General features: G+C 39.4%; 1 protein-coding gene across 1 annotated transcript in view; it reads left to right on the top strand.

Moving 5' to 3' along the window:
- USH2A (usherin) overlaps positions 1-17,895 on the top strand; it is a 576,091-nt gene that overhangs the window by 272,999 nt on the left and 285,197 nt on the right. Inside the window, 2 exon segments of the mRNA XM_039883360.1 lie at positions 5,962-6,075; positions 8,030-8,191. Of these exon segments, the coding sequence (XP_039739294.1) occupies positions 5,962-6,075; positions 8,030-8,191 (276 nt within the window).

The raw sequence follows: 17,895 nt of genomic DNA, 5'->3' as shown, positions 1-17,895 counted from the left end.
TATTCGGACCCCATTTGAAATATTGTGCATGATCTTTGCGAGGCATCCATAAACTTTGGACGCAGGGTAGGCGGTTGCTGTGTGCAGATTTCACCGCCAGACTAAAAGTGCAGTGGAAATGAGTGGGTAATGAGAGCAGAGCAGCCAGTTCTTTAATTGAATTAAAAGCTGGGTGACATCAATGCAGACACCTGTCCAATTACAGACAGGCCAAGGTGTTTACCATTGCTGTACAAGCGGTTCGAAGATGACAGAAATCTTTCCGCCCACAGATTAGCATAATGAAGGAGAACAGATTACAGTGGATGCTGGCCAAACACCTAGGTTGGCAGCTGGGGGTGGGGTGGGGGAGAGAGGCGGAGTCCGCTCAAGTATGTAAATAGAAACACAGTCCCTTTTTCTTCTCCAAATGTGTTTGGCTTTTTAAAACATGCCATTTGCTTTGTGTCTCAGGCTCGGTTTCCAGGCAGAGCATTTATACTTGTCCGCATTTAGTCAGAGGAGTTAATCATAAAATTTCAACGTCAAAGCTGGCCCGTCTGTTGTTTTCCTGCTTCTCAGCATGCAGAGTTCTATTAGAGGCACAAAAGCTTGCACAGCTGGTGTCAGCTCCGCAATGATTTTCTCTTAGGTGGACGGGCTGCCTCCAATTATGAATATTTCTCTTCAGGTCCTTTGAAACTTGAGGTGAGAGCAAAGGAAAGGGAATGTTGGAAATGATAATCTTATAGGTCAAAAGCGACGATGTGTGTTACTTTGCTGGCTCCCTGGCGGGGGGCGCGGGGGTAGGGTGGGAGCGGGGCTCTCATACAGGGAGGGAGATGGCTGAGTGGAGGTAAGGATGGAAAATCTTCATTATTTGGTCAAACACCAAGGGTCCACTTTTGGTAAACGACCATAATGGCCGTTGCAAAATAGGGCAAGAATTAAAAGGACATGCCCTCTGCATTCGGAGAGTTCCCCCAAGTAATTGTGAGGGACTTTCTCCCGGTTCTCCAGGATAAGGCTCCTTTCCCCCAGTAGGTAGGAACCCTCAGAACCCCCAGTTTGGAGCCAATCAGCCTACAGCTCTTCAGCTTCCTCCCATGATGCACTGTGTCCCTTAAACCATGTGCTGCCTCTGCTCTCTCGGCTCCAGCCTTCTGCACCCACGGAGGCCCACCAGACCGCAATTCACAGGGAACAGACTTCCTTCCCTCCAAAGTCCCTTGGTGGAGCATGTCAGGATCTCTCAATGTTAAGCATTAATGCAAAGTGCATTATCGCTTAGCACTGAGAATTCTGGTTCTGCTGGTGCCAATGATTTTAATCCGGACACCAACGCTGCTATGTTGCATGGGGTACTAACACTTTTAAGACATCAATAATGCTTGCTTTATGCTTATTGAATGTCTTTTTCAGCTCACCCCCTTCCATTATCAGAAGGGACTGGCAGATTTCCTAACATGGTTGGGACCATTTTCTGATTTCACAGAGATTGTGACTGAAGGGGAATTTGAGAGGTCATCTGGCCTGCCTAGATAGAGGGGACAGTCTCAGATTCAAAGAAAAAAGTCACCTCTGTGATGTCTCCCAAAGAAGAGAGTTACATCCAAGCCAGTCTTAAAAGTTCTCACCATTAACAGGTCCTTCTTTATTTTAAACACCCCATGGGTTACAAAGGGAAATGGCCCCACTTTCCCTTAGCGGGGTTTTTGTATACACAAAAATTATGCCACATTTTTCTGTCTAGGATTTCTTTATAAATATGTCACACTATGTTTCAGCATGTTTTAATATCATGCTAAAATCTACTCTCGGTGGTTATCTTTTTTTTTTTTTTTTTTTCTTTAAGTGTAAGATTTCCTATCATCTTGGCTTGGGAAGTCAGACCTTATAAATACCCTGTTCAGTCGCCATATAAGCAGGCTTTTTGCTTTGTGTATCAATCTGTGTATTACTGTTATCATCATGGTCCTCCTATCTCTAATATTGTCTTAGCTTGAAAGACCTTTCAGAGATCAGTTGTATTCCTAGGCACCCTTCCCAGAGGTATAGAGAAGAAAAATTGCTAAATACTTTTTGATGATGATATATTATCATAGTAGTACTTTTCTTTTTTTTCCTGGAGTATATATAATGTAAGCATGACTCTGACGCTTAAAAGCAAGGTTGTTGGGTCAATCACTCAACGATCTCTAGGCGTATATCCAGGAAGGGCTACCTTACTTAGTGCTGCTGAGAATATTCATATTCTCTTTCTTCGGAAATAGCGGAACCTTTTAGAAGCATCGACTTTAATCTAAGTCACTAAACCCTCTATACTGAGAAACAAAAGAGATAAATCACATGTCCCAGGCAGTGAGGTGACTTTGTTACTTTTCTGATTTGGTGAAGATCGTTTAGTTGACCAGCTTCTTCTCTTACCCCAAGTGTGAATTGTAACCTGACAACAGAGAAAATGCTCACTCACTAGACTACAACTCTTACTGAAATAGGTAATACTGTTTAGAGGCAATTATTCCGATGGTTTGATGAACTTCGTGAGACACACAATATGAGCAAGATCCTCCCTGGACAAACAAACAAAGTGCCACCTCAGCTTCAGGAAGCAGAGCACATTTTTTGGAAAGTGTGATTTACAAACCACCCAAAACATTCCACCTGGGTTTCAAAGTCAGCAAGAACCAGAACTTCAGCTTCCTTCTCTTTTCTTGTTTTCTATTTTGCAGCTTTCATTTCTCAGTGTTTATTATTGTTTCACCTGCCTTGAAATGGGAAATGTGAGCACTTTGATAAATGGCCTGAAAGATGATCTAGTTTCCCTCTAGCATCTTTCTTAAGAATCTCAGAATTTTTCTGTGAAATACAATTTGGTAAACTTCTCTACCAAGGCACGAAGCAGAAGAAAGCACATTTGATGACAGGAGTATTGCCTGTTATTTAAGGTCCTTAAGGTTTAAGGGGAAAATTTTCAGTCAAAGAATCTCATGATACACGCGTACACACCAAGTGACTCCTTAGCGAAGGCGAGAAACATTAAATAAAATGCCAGAGACCACTTACTAAACATGAACCAGCCTCTGGTTGGACATGGTTCTTAAAGTCTATTTTACTACTATTCTTGTTAAGCTATGACAATAGTCACAAGTCCAATATTGTATTTCAGCTATGATCTGGAAAAAAATAATGCCTCAGGGGAAAGCATTTTGTCAGGCCAGTTTTTCAAAATTGCAAAATAATGGAATTGCCTTTATACTGTTTCTCAGTGATAATTTTGCCTGGGAATATGATGCATCTTCATACTAAAATTTTCAGGGCACCAACCTATATACAGCCAGTTTTCTTTTCGGACGTGGTAATTCTGTGCTCTGGCTAAGTCATGCCCGTCTGTGAGAGGCAGTGATTTCCATACGTGCCACACAGGTTAAGTGACGAACAAAGGAAACTCACCTCATACGCCAACAGGTTTTTCTTGCTCTCTGTAGGATTGTTTCTTTCTCCGTGGGCTGATTTATTTTCAGTTGGTACGGCATTTTACTAATCAAGACATGTGAATTGCTTTGTTCGAACTCTTACCCTAGATGTATATTTGGTAATAGGAAAGATGTGACAAATGCCAAAGATTTTCAGAGGGTGCAATGGCTAGAATCTATCTTACATTGCTGCTTTACTTTTGAGCCTGCAAATTTGGGCTTATGATGGAGGCCTTAAGAAATGGAAAGATGATGCTTACAAAATAATTCGGGATGCCGGGTCTGGACTGTGACCTGCTGAGTGAAATGCAGGTGAGACTTCCAGGTGGGGTCTGGAGCTACTCCATGAACTGCAGGGTGAAACATAGAACCAGAGCTTGAGGGAGAGAGGTAAAGTCCAGATATACTGAGAGATGAGGCTTATTGAGTTAACAAAGGCATGTGTCTAAGGGGAGAGGCCTGAAGATCCAACCTTGTAAAATAAGGGTGATTTAAAGGACTGTGGAAGGAGGATGAGTCAGTCAGGTCAAGGAACCAACTCTCAGTAATTTAGGAGAACAACTTGGGAAAACTCAGTAGCATGGTCGAAAGTGGAGGGAGGCAGAGTCTGGGGAGCAGAGGAGAAATAAAGATTGATGAAGAGTCACTTGATCGGACATTTAAGGGATCCCTAGTGACCTTTAAAGATAAAACTAGTATTTAGTAGCACAGGACAGACAGTAAACTCATTCAATCTTGATGGTAACGCTTTGAGGTCAAGACTATTTTACCCCCATCTCACAGATGAGGTCTCTGAGGCCTCTCCTTCAAGATAGGTACTATTATCACTGTTTACAGATGAGGAAACTGAGGTACAGAGGTCTGGACAACTTGCCCAACCCCATACAGTACCTCAGTGGCAAAAAATTGGCATTTGGTCCCAGGCAGTCTGGCCTGAGCATCTGTGCTCTTGCTCAGTGCACCACTGCATGATGAGAATGCACATACGATGATGTAAGCTTGCTGTTAAAATGTTGAATGAAAGGAGAAATAACTTCTTAAAAGAAATGGAGCTCAGAATTTGGGTCATGGTCTGGGATATTCAAGAGGAAATGACAATCACAGTGGCAGGAATCAGAGAAAGCAGAAGGTTATGACATGAGGGGATTTTGAGATTAGAGACAGCTGAACTTGGCATGAGATGGTCACACGTGCGTGTGTATTAGTTCATTGGCTCGCTGTCTTCTTTGGCCATGAGCTAAGGCAGTGGTGCCAAGTGTAGCAGAGAGTGTTCGTAGCCCAGAGGGCAGCTTGGGGAGCTGTTGGAATGAAGACTTGCGGACAGCACCAGGGACAGAGGACAAGTGGGCAGTGCCAAAGGAAACAACTGCTGTGGTCTTCACTTCATCCTGTCCCTTTGCTTTTATGATCTTTAAAATTTCTTGCTGAGGAGGGAGAATAGGGAAACGTGATGTTAAAATCTGTGTATGAGCGATAGATGCTGTCACCAATATTGGCACGTTAAAACAGTAACACACTCTGTAGGCTATTGAAGGTTTGCTCGGTAGGGAATAGTATGAGTGGAGCCATCTTTACATAAGAATGATGACAGTCTATGTGGTGAGGATAAAGATAGCTGTGAAAAACTGCAGTGGAAAACACTGGTGAGCAAATCAACGAGTTGTATTTTTGATACTTTAATTCACAGGAGTAACTAAAGAGCTTCCGCCTTGATTCTGAAAACCAGTACACAGAATGTGTTTTCTACAGGTACTTTCGCTTGCTGAACAAATCTTACACATTCACCACTAAGCCAGATTAATTCAGCACTTCCGTGTGCAACACTTCTGTTGAGGACAGATGTCTTAATTAAATAAACTAATAATTTTGCAAGTAGAAGTACAAAAGCATAATTGTCTAATTTGCTAATTGTTCAAGTATGTCGATTTGCATATTTGTTAGCTGCAACGTGAACAAATAGTTTGTATATGTGTATCCTACCATTAAAATAATGAAGCCACGCTTGGGAATAGCATTTCTTGAAGTGTGTTAACGGATGACACATAAAAAAGGACTCTAGATAAATCAGATTGAAAAATACTAAGTGAAAAACAAATTAAAGAGATTTGGCTTCTGCTAGAGGTCCAGGGTCCTGGAATGGGACAGAGTGTGTCTTAACTATTGGGTGCACCTTACTCTGCTTCCTGAACTGTCTGCGACACCCCATCACAGGGAGACATCCAAGGGCACTAGCGTGTCGAGGAACGCACTTGGGGAAGTGCTGTTGAGAGCTGTCCTAACAATAAGTTGATCTCACAGTTTTGTTTTGTTTTGTTTTGTTTTGCTTTTTCCTCGTGAGTTACTCCATTCTGCAGTCAGCACCCAGGCAGGAAAAGGAATTAAAGAGGCACGTTTTTGTTTCCTGTCTTTCTCTGTGTCTCCACCTCTCTCTCGCACACACACCCATAATGCTCTGTATAACAGCTCACAGTAAACACGCAAACCCCTCTCCCCCCTTTTATCGTAGGCGTGTTGACAGGCCTGCTACCCTTCGGGCACTACGTGGTCACCCTCACTGCTTGCACTCTGGCTGGCTGCACGGAGAGCTCGCATGCCTTGAACACCTCCACTCCACAGGAAGGTAAAGTAATTCAGAGGTCTTGACTTCCACGTCTCAGTCATGAATAATAAAACAGGAGAAGAGCTAAATGCTGCAAGGCCATTTGCTGGAGAACCCCAACCTAATTTGATGACAAAGTGCATTGCCAGGCCATAATTGCTCCATTTTTTGGGGGGGTGCGCAAATGAATCAAACTCCATACCCTTTAATGACATGCATCTTTAATAGCTGTAATGCAGATTAATGGGCTTTTTAATTGCTGTTACATTGTTCATGCAAGAGCCTTGTCATTAATATGAAGCATCTGAAAGATTAATGAAAGCTTCCTCATTTTACTATGGCTCAGAAGTAAATCTAGAGACAGTCTGACTAAAAAGAATTGATTGTATGGCTCAGTATGAAATTGAGAATCAAACGGTTGATTTCCATGGCCTCTTTTAACTGCTAAACACCGCACAGGCAACAATTATTTCAGTACTATGGAACCTCCAAATGCCAATTGAGGCATTATTAATCACCGCTCGGTTCCTCCCGACTTAAGTCCCACTTTTGTTGTACTTGGAACTTACACACTGTTGGCATAAATTAATGTTTCAGAAAGCATATGTTAGGAAGGCAGCGAGGAAGAGAAAATATTTTAGCACTTGAAAGTGAAAGCTTTGCTCAAGCATCAGAACGCATCACTTCAGAAAATAACAGCTCTCAAAACATTTGAAGCATTGTTACTTCCTATTTCTCGCTCCCGGGTGAGAGGGATGCGTGTTTCTTTTACTGTCTAGTGGTGAAGTTATTTAGGAGATTTAAAAGCTTGATCTTTAGGGAAAAGTAGTCAGTCTCTTTCTCTCAGTATTCATCCGCCCCTCCTTCTCGCTCCTCCTCCCTCTCCCTCTCTTCAGTCCTTCAGTAAGTCTTACGTGCACAGAAGATACGTGAGAGAAAGACAATGGCCCATCCGATGACACGATGGCAGAATAAAGGAGTTTGTAAAATCCTTCTTGTCACCCGTTATTCTTTGTGCTTTGTATGAGACCTCACCAGACCCCCGTCACCCGGGCTGTGCCATCGGTGACCCAGCTTCAGCATTTTCTCAATGTCCTTTCTGTCTAGTCTACTGAGAGTAGAAGTTTTTCTCACCATGTCATTGCTTCTGCTATGGCACATGATCATGGCCCCTTCACAAGTATGTCGACCAGCTTGAGTATGGGACGAGACGTCTTATGTCTCTCATTATTTTCTCTGTATCTGCTGATTCCCTGTCCAGATTAGCCCAGGGCCCTTCAAACCTGCCTCACAGCTATCCCTCAGATTCCTACTCGGCCAGGTCACCATTTCCTTTCCATTATGTAAAGAATTCCCAATTTCTAGGTTTTCCCTTGAGTGTAGTTCCAATTTACCAAACTATGTACGCTTAGGGTCAGTTTTAAAAAGCTTTTAGTTCCTATGACTGAAATTCATTGACCATTTCAGAAAACAAACAGACCCCTTTAAAAAAAAACAAAAAACAAAAAACTTGCACACAATGTAGTCTTTGTATATAATTAAATTGATTCTGTACTTCATGGCTATTTCTATGGTTATGTATATATATTTTTTATATCTGTTACAAACCTCTCTCACGAGCATTGCCTATCTTAGATCAAAAGCTCCTTGAGGGTAGAGACTCATCTGTTTAATTTGCTTTTATCAGCACAGCCCCCAATAGAGATTATAATAATACTTTTGATGAAGTAACACAAGCATCAGTCAAGTGAACTAGTGTAAATACTCCCCATCCATCATTGATGCAAATGCTCATAAATTCAGGACAGTTATTTAGTTCTGTTCCTAAAGCAATTACTGACAAGCTGCCCACGAATCAGGAACATTTCTATGCATGGGATTTCAGGTTTAGTCCATGATTTATTGGTTTAGGTCTGAAAAGTTTGAATTAGAAAAGGAAACTAAAATTAGACTCTATAAATCTTTTTTTCCACAGCCCCACAAGAGGTTCAGCCACCAGTAGCCAAATCTCTTCCTAATTCTTTGTTACTTTCCTGGAATCCACCCAAAAAAGCAAATGGCATCATAACCCAGTACTTCTTGTATATGGATGGGATGCTAATCTATTCCGGTGATGACGAGAACTACACCGTCACAGGTGAGACTTCTGTGTGTATCAGGAAGTAGTTACAGTCTGTAGTACAACATATAAATATATAATACTTAATTATAAACTAGAATATATACACATGAGTATATATATAAGTATATATGTATTTAGACACATTTATATACATATATATTTATACGTATGCATTTTCGATAACCATAATCTATAGCTATCTGAGAATGTGGTTTTAAAAATTTGGGTTACTGATTTTTATCTCCTGTTAAACCTCAAAAATGTCATGATTTTTGTGGTCACATTACACTTAGAGTGGAGCCAAAGCTGAAACATGGGAAGGGCCTCCCCTGCCCTCCCCCAAGGCTGTCTGACTGCACAGTCTGAATGTCAGTCCCACCACTACCCAGGTGCTTTTGCTCCTGTGCAGGGGGGCTTTGGGAATACATCAACACAAGGAGCTTAACCATGGGACTCCCATCCCTCACCTCATCACAAGATCAAGGCCAAGGCCTTGTGCGGTCCCTGGCCATGCTCACAGTGCCCGGTTGAGTCACTGATGCCGCTTGAGATGAGTTCCACTGTCACGTGTGTTAACTACTTTAAAATCTGCATGAATCATCTTAAGAGTCAGAAGTCTGACTCATGTCGACTGAATTTTGGACTGTTTGAGAAGAAACAGTGTATATGCACAGGTCATGTTATAAAGTGTAATGACACTTAAGGAAAATGAGTTGTTGAAAACCTTGCGACACGAGAGGCTTACATTATGTCTGTTGTCTGGTATTCGAATCGTGTTTATATTTATATAGTAATTATAGCGGTTACACATTTTGTAGTATTTTATGCACTGTATTTGACTATCAGGTGAGACATCATTAATCAGATATTGATTGATGAAAAAACTAAGGGCTAGAGATATTAAATTCTTCATAAAAGGTCACAACAAGTTAGAGTCCTAGGCAGGATTAATTTTTTATGCATCCACTCCTTCGCATTAGTGCTAGGTACTAAGGTTGTAACAGGGAATCAGCCAGACTTTGTCCCTCCTGTCTTTTTTTTTTGATGCTTGTGATTTTGTGGGGATGCACAGAGAGAGGCAGGTAGGAGGCGCTTGTGGACAGGGCTATGACTTCATGCAGTTGCATTCTCAGGGTTTATATTTTCCGTGTCCGCTCTAGTCTGAGAACCTTAAAAGGACAAGAAATATTGCTTTTATATTTTATTCATTATGGTTGGGTAGAATTCTATTATGCTTATTCTTTGAGGTAGATATTTCCATGACCCCCATTTTACAAATGAGAATCCTGAGGCACAAAAAGGTGAACTTCCTCAAGGTCACAAAGCCTGTGAATGCTAGAGTTTGATACCAGCTCAAACATCCCAGCTATGATGAAAAGAATGTGGTCTTCTGCAAGTTACTTCACTTCCCTGAGACTTAGTTTGTGAATCTATAAAATGGAGAACAGCTACAAGATTTTTAAGAGACCTAGAGTTATACATAAAACACCTAGCATGTTCTTAGCACTTAGTAAAAAGAATAGTAATTATTATTTCCTTTGGAATGCAGGTTTCATATGAGACACCAAAAAAATATGTTAATTGTACCCTAATAATAGCAGAAGACATGATTTTAACTAAAAAATAGAGACCGTAGAAACTACTTCGGAAGAAATGAAAACACGACGTGGAATGATGGAATGAACGTTAGACATGTATTAATTATTAATGCACGACGCACTTTCTCTGGGGCCAGAAGGTATCATCATGCACAGTGGGATATTGTGGCCCAGCAGAGACATTTCCTCAGAGAGGCTTTCTCTGACTCCCCAGTGCGAGTTGGGTGGGCCTCCCGTGTGCTCAGTCAGTGCCTTCATGCATTCCTGTTTCGGTTTGCATCGTCTTGAACAAGGGTGCTTGTTCACTTGTCGATTTTCCCTACTAGACCGAAAGCGTCATAAGGACGTGACCGTGTCTATCCTGTTCGTTACTGTCTCTCCAGGACCTATCAGAGTGAGGGTAGAATACACAGTGTTAAATACGTGAATGAATGACGTCAGGTGAGTGCTGGGAACAAAGAAAGAAGGTAGCAAAGGAGAGCTGGTGGAGGATGGGAGCAGGGTGTGAAAGAAAAAGAAAAAAAGAGGTAACAAATAGAGAAAAAGAAGCTAAGATTCCTTCCACGCGTGGATGTGAGTGCTAGCCCCGTCTACAGGGGAGTGATGTGGCTGATGGCAGATCTCAAACTGTGGGCCTCGGCTATTTCCAAAATATGCAGAATGTCTAATGAGGCGACATTGTGCAAAGCCAGAAGAAGGTCAGTGTGGGAGGAGAGGAGGCCAAAATCCACACTGATTTTCAATAATACGTACAAAAGGATACTGATTCTGCTTTTTGTGTGATTGAATCATCAACAGAAGCATGTGACTGTAGCATCTGCAGGAAAAGATTGTGGCTAATAGTACCGCAGTGAATTAGTAGAATAGATGCCCCGAATATAATATAAAGAAAGTGAAATATAGTCATCTTCTCTAGCTGCAGTGGCAATAGATTCTTCAATGGTTTTCTTTCTTTTGTAGATTTTTAAAAATCATGTCTCCTGTACCACTCAACTTTTTTTCTCTATGGCACTCTTGGCTTGTCACAAGCGACTATATCTCTCGTTGCTCTTGTCCCTCAATGGCTAAAGATACAAAATCGTGCTGGGACAACAATATTGGTCACTGAGGAGAAGAACTAAGCGGAGGATGTTATGATGGGGTCCAGGGCTGTCTGTGGTTGTTCTAACATTACAGTTACTAAAACTGAGGCCAGAGAGGTCAAGAAATTCTAGTCAGCAACTGGAGGAACCAGTTTAAGTCTGGGTCTGTCTGGCTTCAAAGTCCGTGCTTTTAATCTTTACACATTCTGCTTGTTGAACACATATTATTTTATTTCTCCACACACCAGCTCTGAAAGGGAGTTGGGAGGCTGTTTACAAACCACAGAGCAACGGTATTAATTTTCTAGAGCTGCCATAACAAAGTACCACAGACAAGAGGGCTTAAACAACAGAAACTTATTTCTCACGGATCTGGAGAGAAGTCCAAGATCAAGGTGTTGGCAGGTTCGGTTTCTCCTGAGGCCTCGCTCCTTGGCTGGCAGACAGCTGCCTTCCCACAGTGTCCTCACGTGGTCTTTCCTCTGTGCATGTACCCCTGGTGTCTCTTCCTCTTCTTAGAAGGACACCAGTCCTGTTGGATTAGGGTTCTACCCTTATAACCTCATTTAACCTTAATCATATTTTTAAATGCTCTATTTCTATCACATCTTAATCATATTTTTAAATGCTCAATTTCTATCACATTGGTGTTTAAGGCTTCAACATATAAGTTTTAGGGAACACGATTCAGTCTGTAACAGTACCTAAAGTGAGTGCTTTTTTTTCACTGTTGGCATAGGTCGAATGCCTGCTTTTCCAGAGAATCTCAAATTGCATGAAAATTGAATAAAGTGGCTTTTAAGGTCCCTTTCAACGCTGATTTTATACCTGTGATATGTACTAAATTCCATTCATTCGTGTCTTCAAAGTTTACCTGTCCACTCGGACTCACAGGGAAGACAGAATGTGAAAGAGAATCTCTGTGTTTGAATTCAGCCAGGAGAAAACTGATACAGGAAACAGCTCCAGCCATTGAGACAGGCCTGAGCCTCTACAGACACTTTAAATCTTTGTCATGTTTCATCATAACCTGTGTCTATGATGCTGTTGGCACTTGTTGCTTGTCTCTGTGTCAGGATATCTGTGACATATCTATTCCATGCTGAATGGTTTGTAGGTGGAACTTCTACTCAGTAATAGTAACTTTTAGGTCACTAAAATGGAACTCTACAATGCTGAAATGTTAATTCTTAGAAAGATTGAGAAATGGAAGATGCAGTCTATAGATAAGAGAAAAAATAATATTTTTAACTATGAAAGTAATATATACCTGTTGAAGATAAATTAAAACATAGATATCTGATACCAGATAATTACCATACAGATAGAAACACTTAATATTTCATATAATTCCAGTATTTTAGTTATTTAACAAATTGAGCTTTAATGTATAATTTTTAATACTTCCATATTCCTTTATGACTACATCCCACATCATTAAACATTTCTCTATCAATATTTTAAAATACTGTTACTAATAACATCATATTCCATCTTACAGATCATACTAATGCATTTGATCACTTGAACAATTCACAAGTTTCTAGTTTCTCTATTTTAAATATGTTGTGATAAATATTATTGTACATCTTTGCTAGACTTCTAAAAGAGAAACAGCTAAATCAGAGGTGAACTTTTACAGAATATTAGGTATACATTTTTGCATTATTTCCCAGAAAAGTTGATCAGCAATGAATGTTATATCTTTAAATCTTTTATGGTTTTACAAGTGAAAAATCTTCCTTTTATTTGCATGTTTAAGTACTAGTTATACTAAATACTTTTCTGTGGGATTATTAGCCAATTTTATTTTACTTTGATTTATCTGATCACCGTCTTGATGAGCAAAAATTTAATGAAGTGAGGAATAATTTTGAAACTTTTTCAAGAGCTACGTTTATATTCTATCGTTCCTAGTTATGATCATCTGCACTTTTTAAAATTCTTTGCCTTCTACACTATCACAAACGTTCTTAATAACTTGGCTTAATGTACCCTCCTAAATGTTCAAAGTGTCAACATGTGTTTCTCCTACTCCATTTATTTGTAGCTTCCTTTTAAGATTTAACATAGAACCAACATTCTTCTGTTGTGCGTAGCAAATGGATCTTGCTGCCATGGTGGATATAGGTAAAAGTAAAAGCACTTCAATTCAGAAGCCACTTAGCATCTAGGTGGTTCGAATTTTTTTCTTCTTTCTCTTAAATATGAAGCATTAAAAGTCAAAGGCATTGCTGCACCTTGAGTTAGTACAAAATATATTTAAAAATGCATACAGTTCAATTTTTTTGCCTCGCATAGGCCATATGCTAGTAGTATGGTGGGTCAGTCGTGACACTGAAAAATGAATCCAGTTAGAGACCCTCCCGAAGGCTGTTGATGTTTGCTATAATAAATAGCACACACTTTAAGTCAAACTTTTTCATTCTGTATTCAAAGGTAATGGATTTTCGTAACCATAGTAACCTTGGTGTATTTCTGGATAAATACATGAGGTATATACATTCTAGTTTTATTTTTGAATGTAAACTACCACATTATGTATTACTAATAATATGAAAAATAGGATGTAGGTTAGTATAATGACAGCTTAAACTAGTATGCATTTTTCTTCTGCAAAAAATAAATATTTATCAAAAGTATAGGTTCAATTAATTTTTCCCCCAGTTTTGTGGTATTCTGGTAGTGCCATTTATCTTTTTTTGCAAGATCTCCATTAATCTCTTATTTCTGTCTCATAACAGATTTTTAAGAATTTTGAGGTAAAAACAACTGTGCCTTAAAGCTTATGATTAAAAACATTATCAAAAGGTTGAAGGACCTATATTGATATTACTAGCAGAGCTATTGTGGGCCACTTAACATATGAGTATACAGCGCGTTCATAAACAGGTGGAGAAAAGAAACCTTTTGTCTATTCAGCATACTGGGATTGTTTCAGAGTTCAGGCTAGATAGCATTCTGATTGATGATGACAATCCAAACTGTAGCCAACCAGATCATTCTCATTTAAATGAGCACCCTACCAGAAAGTGGCAATCTTTGAGAAGTTTGTGAGATGTTTCAGAGAAGCCTACAAAGTTCTGAGAAACAAGGATAACAAAAGGAGAGCAGTCAGGGAGGTGTCCTATGGCCCTCACAGGGAGGTTTAAGTGAATTGTGCTGACTGGTAAAGAAAGTGTAGTGATTTCTTAGGGCAGTCTTTTTTTTTTTTTTTTTTTTTTAACCACACAATTTGTTCTAGGTTCACCCAACATAAGACATTACTGCTTACAACTGCTAGAACTCCAAAAAGGGGGAAGAGCAATAGGGACTCTATTTAGAAAAACACAATCTGACACCAAACCATGACCCGTGCATATTTTCAAGTGTGTCATCTAATTTATAGTAGTCTTGATTAAGAGTAGCTGATTTCAGCACCATGGAGAGCATCTTCCTAGTGGGGCTTTTCCGGGGCCTGGTCTTCTGTCTCTAAGACTGAGGCAGTCAGACAAAGATAATAGCGGTTTAAAAGTGTGTGTGTGTGTGTGTGTGTGTAGGAGGGAGAGAGAGAAAGCTGATAGATTCTGGTAAAGTCAGTTAGGCAGTAAGTATTTATATCTTTCTTTAAGCAGCTAAAAGTGCTGAAACTTTTTTGTCTTACTTGCCAAGGTCAAAAGGATCGCGTATAAACAGCAAAACAGAAATGTTCATCTTGAACCTTCCGAACAGTTAAGTCTTACGATGAGAAATTTATTGTAGAGGAACCTGCGTTGCTTATGGCACAATAAAAAACATTTAAAGGTTAGGAATTTCTAACCAAGCGTTATGAAGAATTTTATCAACACTCTAAAAATTTTAGCTAAATTTTATTTATTTATACTGATGGCTTATAAAAGATCCTTTCTTAGCAAAATAAAACTTCACCTTAACCTTGATATTTTCTTTAATTTTGTATTTTTGAATATCATGGTGCAGTGCATCTAAATCAACCCTCATACATGAGGCGATATTATTGAGGGGGATACTGTTAATATGCTTGTGTTCTAATCCGTAAGGCCAAGTATTAACCAGACAGGATGTGGGAGGGTTTTCAGGTAAGGCAATGATCTCATCTGTGAGTCACTGTGCCTCTCCGTTACAAACTAAGTCACACTTGTGCCCTGTTTATGTCATAGAGATGTAGCATTAAATCATACAAAGTCTAGGAAACCTTGAGGATACAAGGGGAAAAAAGCCTAAATAGTGACAATCAGCTAGAGCCTTGAGAGGCCAAGTTACCAAGCTACTAACTTTGTGATCCAACTCCAGGAGAGTTGCTCAGGGTTCAGCTATGTGCCAGATCCTTGGGTTAATGAAGACTGTCTGCATTATTCTAAAGAGCCATGATGAAGGGTCAAGTGAAATGAAACATCTTGTACAGAATGTTCCAATATCAGTTGTGGTTAATCGTGAACAATATAACCGAAGCATCATTCTTACTCTAAGATGATTCTACAGTGCACCAGTATGTGAAAAAATTAAACATGTAATTCATATTTTAAGATAGGTACCCACATATTACCTGTGATCCGTTAACCTAATTGACGAATAATATTCTCTTAAATGGTAGGAAAGGGCTCTGTTTGAAGGGATTTGGGAGGGACAGTGGGGATAACATCCAGTTAGAAAAGCAATGGAGTTCTTGAGTCCTTCAAAAGGTTTGAGAATGTGTCCTTCCACTGAGAGCTTGACAGAGGCCGCCTAGAATTTTGAACATATTTGAGAGCTACTTTTAATTTATCCTTTATGAGTTATAATGAGTTATAAATTCATTCCAAAAAGTGAACAGATCTTAAATAAACAGCTTGGTGAATCTTCACCAACTAAACACGTTTTTGGAACCAGCACCCAAATCAAGAAACAGATCTTTGTCAGCATCCCAGAAGCCCTCCCATTTTTGCTCTTTCCTGTTAACAGCATAGATTCGTTTTGCTATTTGTGTACTTAATATAAGCAGAATTAAATAGTATGCTCTCTTTCATCCCTGACTTTTTTGGAGAATGTAGGAGGGAGAGTGAAGAGTCTCTGTATTCGTGTACCTGATGCCGAACCCTCTGCCTGACAGGCAGTTGCTAGGACAATGTCGGCTTTAAGTTCCCACCTCCCAGAAAGACATTGGGATATTTGTAGTGTGAAACATCTGCCTCTTCCTTCAAGTCCAAATCTCTAAGTTCAAAAAATAATTATAGAAAGGCTTCCTCTGTGAAATTAGAACTTAACACAGGAAATCATGGGCCTGCGTACTTCAGAAAACAAAACAAAACAAAAAACCTTCTAGATGTCCAATAATGGGATATTGTGCAGCCATATAGCTTTAGAAGCTGAATATTTAATGATATGGAACGATGTTAAAAACAAGTATTTTAGCAGACAACATATAATACTTGGGTCTATTTTAGTAAAACATATGTATGTATGCATGTGTACGCGTGCACAAATGTGTCTGTACACGAATATGGATGCACACCAGACAGCATTAATAGCAATTCTCCCAATAAGGGGATTCTAGCGTTTCACTTTGTTTTCTGTCAGGATGTCTTTTTATCTTGAAATTTTCTACAGTTTGGATATTAGTAAGCAGAATTTTTATAGTATTTTCCCAATTTTAATATATATGATAAAATTAGTGTAAAGGATGAATATTTTAGGAATCTGATGGTATTATATCTATTAATATGTACCTTTTAGTTCTCCCTAGTTTTTACCTTGATATTTAATTGGGTTGGTCACCTTACTCATTTTCTTCTACCCAGGGTCAAGTATGATATTCTCCACATTTGTAGTACTAGCTACTGCCATCAAAACATTACATATATTTGATACTATACCTCAATTTCCACATCTTCCTTTGATTCATAGAATCTTTTTTATATCATTTTCCTAAAATTATCACTTGAATGTATTCTGTCTTTCTATATTAACTTATTTCAAAGGGAATAAATCTTGATGCAGAACAAGAATGTAAATGTATTGAGTACAGTTATCATGTCATTATTTTCTTAATCACTGTAGTATGTACCATAGGAATAAGGACCCAGTGGCATCTAATAAACTCTTATTGAATTGAGTTGAAATGAACTGATTAAATTGAAGAAACACTGAGAATTAGTAAATTAATATTTTAAAGTAAATGACAACAAATACCAATGCATAATTCAGAAGTAATTAATATGCTAAATGTAGTAAACAGTTTTAATGAGGTAGGATGTTCCTGTAGCTTCTTAGAATTTTTCATTTAATTATCTAATATGTGGCAATTTTGTTGTTGTTGTTAAATTACTTGTGTTAGTTTGATAGGACTGCCATGACACAGTATCACAAACAGTGTGGATTAAACAACAGAAATGTATCGTCGCCCAGTGTAGGGGCTAGAAGTTCCAGGCCAGTGTCCGCAGGGTTGGTTCTTGCTGCGGTTCTGTGAAGGAGGATCTGTCTCATTCCTGTCCCCCAGCTCCTGGTGGTTTGCTGGCCGTCTTCGGTGTTCCTTGGCTTGTAGATGCAGCATCCCGATCTCTGCCTTCCTCTTTAAATAAGGCTTCCCCTGCGTGCTGCCTGGGTCCAGATTTCTCTTTTTAATCAGAACATATGCCATATAGGGTTAGGACTCCCTAATGACTTCATTTTAACTAACAACAACTGCAAGGCTCTGTTTCCAAATAAGTTCACGTTACGAGGTCCTAGGGACTAAGATTTCTGCATGTGAATTTTGTGGAGGACTCAGTTAAACCTATAACTCTATGTATTTGATGATGCAATTAATAGCATTCTAAAACTTCCCTCAAATACCTAAAAAAAGTTAGAGAAGATAAGGCATCTATTCAAAATCAGTTTAAAATCGATACATTCCACAATAATGATCAAATAATTACAAACCCCCCCCCCACACACACACACTTCTATCTGGAATGGTTCACTCATTCAGTATACTATTGGCTGCCTACTGTGTGACACACTCAATACTTTTTCAGGGGTGTAGACTCAGTGGAAAACAAAAAATGCAAAGGCCCAGCCCTAATGG

The sequence above is a fragment of the Pteropus medius genome, unplaced genomic scaffold (genome assembly GCF_902729225.1).
Source record: "Pteropus medius unplaced genomic scaffold, Ma_sr-lr_union100, whole genome shotgun sequence".
In the NCBI taxonomy this organism is placed as follows: Eukaryota; Metazoa; Chordata; class Mammalia; order Chiroptera; family Pteropodidae; genus Pteropus; species Pteropus medius.
The sequence above is the reverse complement of the archived record's forward strand: the minus strand, read 5'-3'. Positions and strand labels throughout refer to the sequence as shown.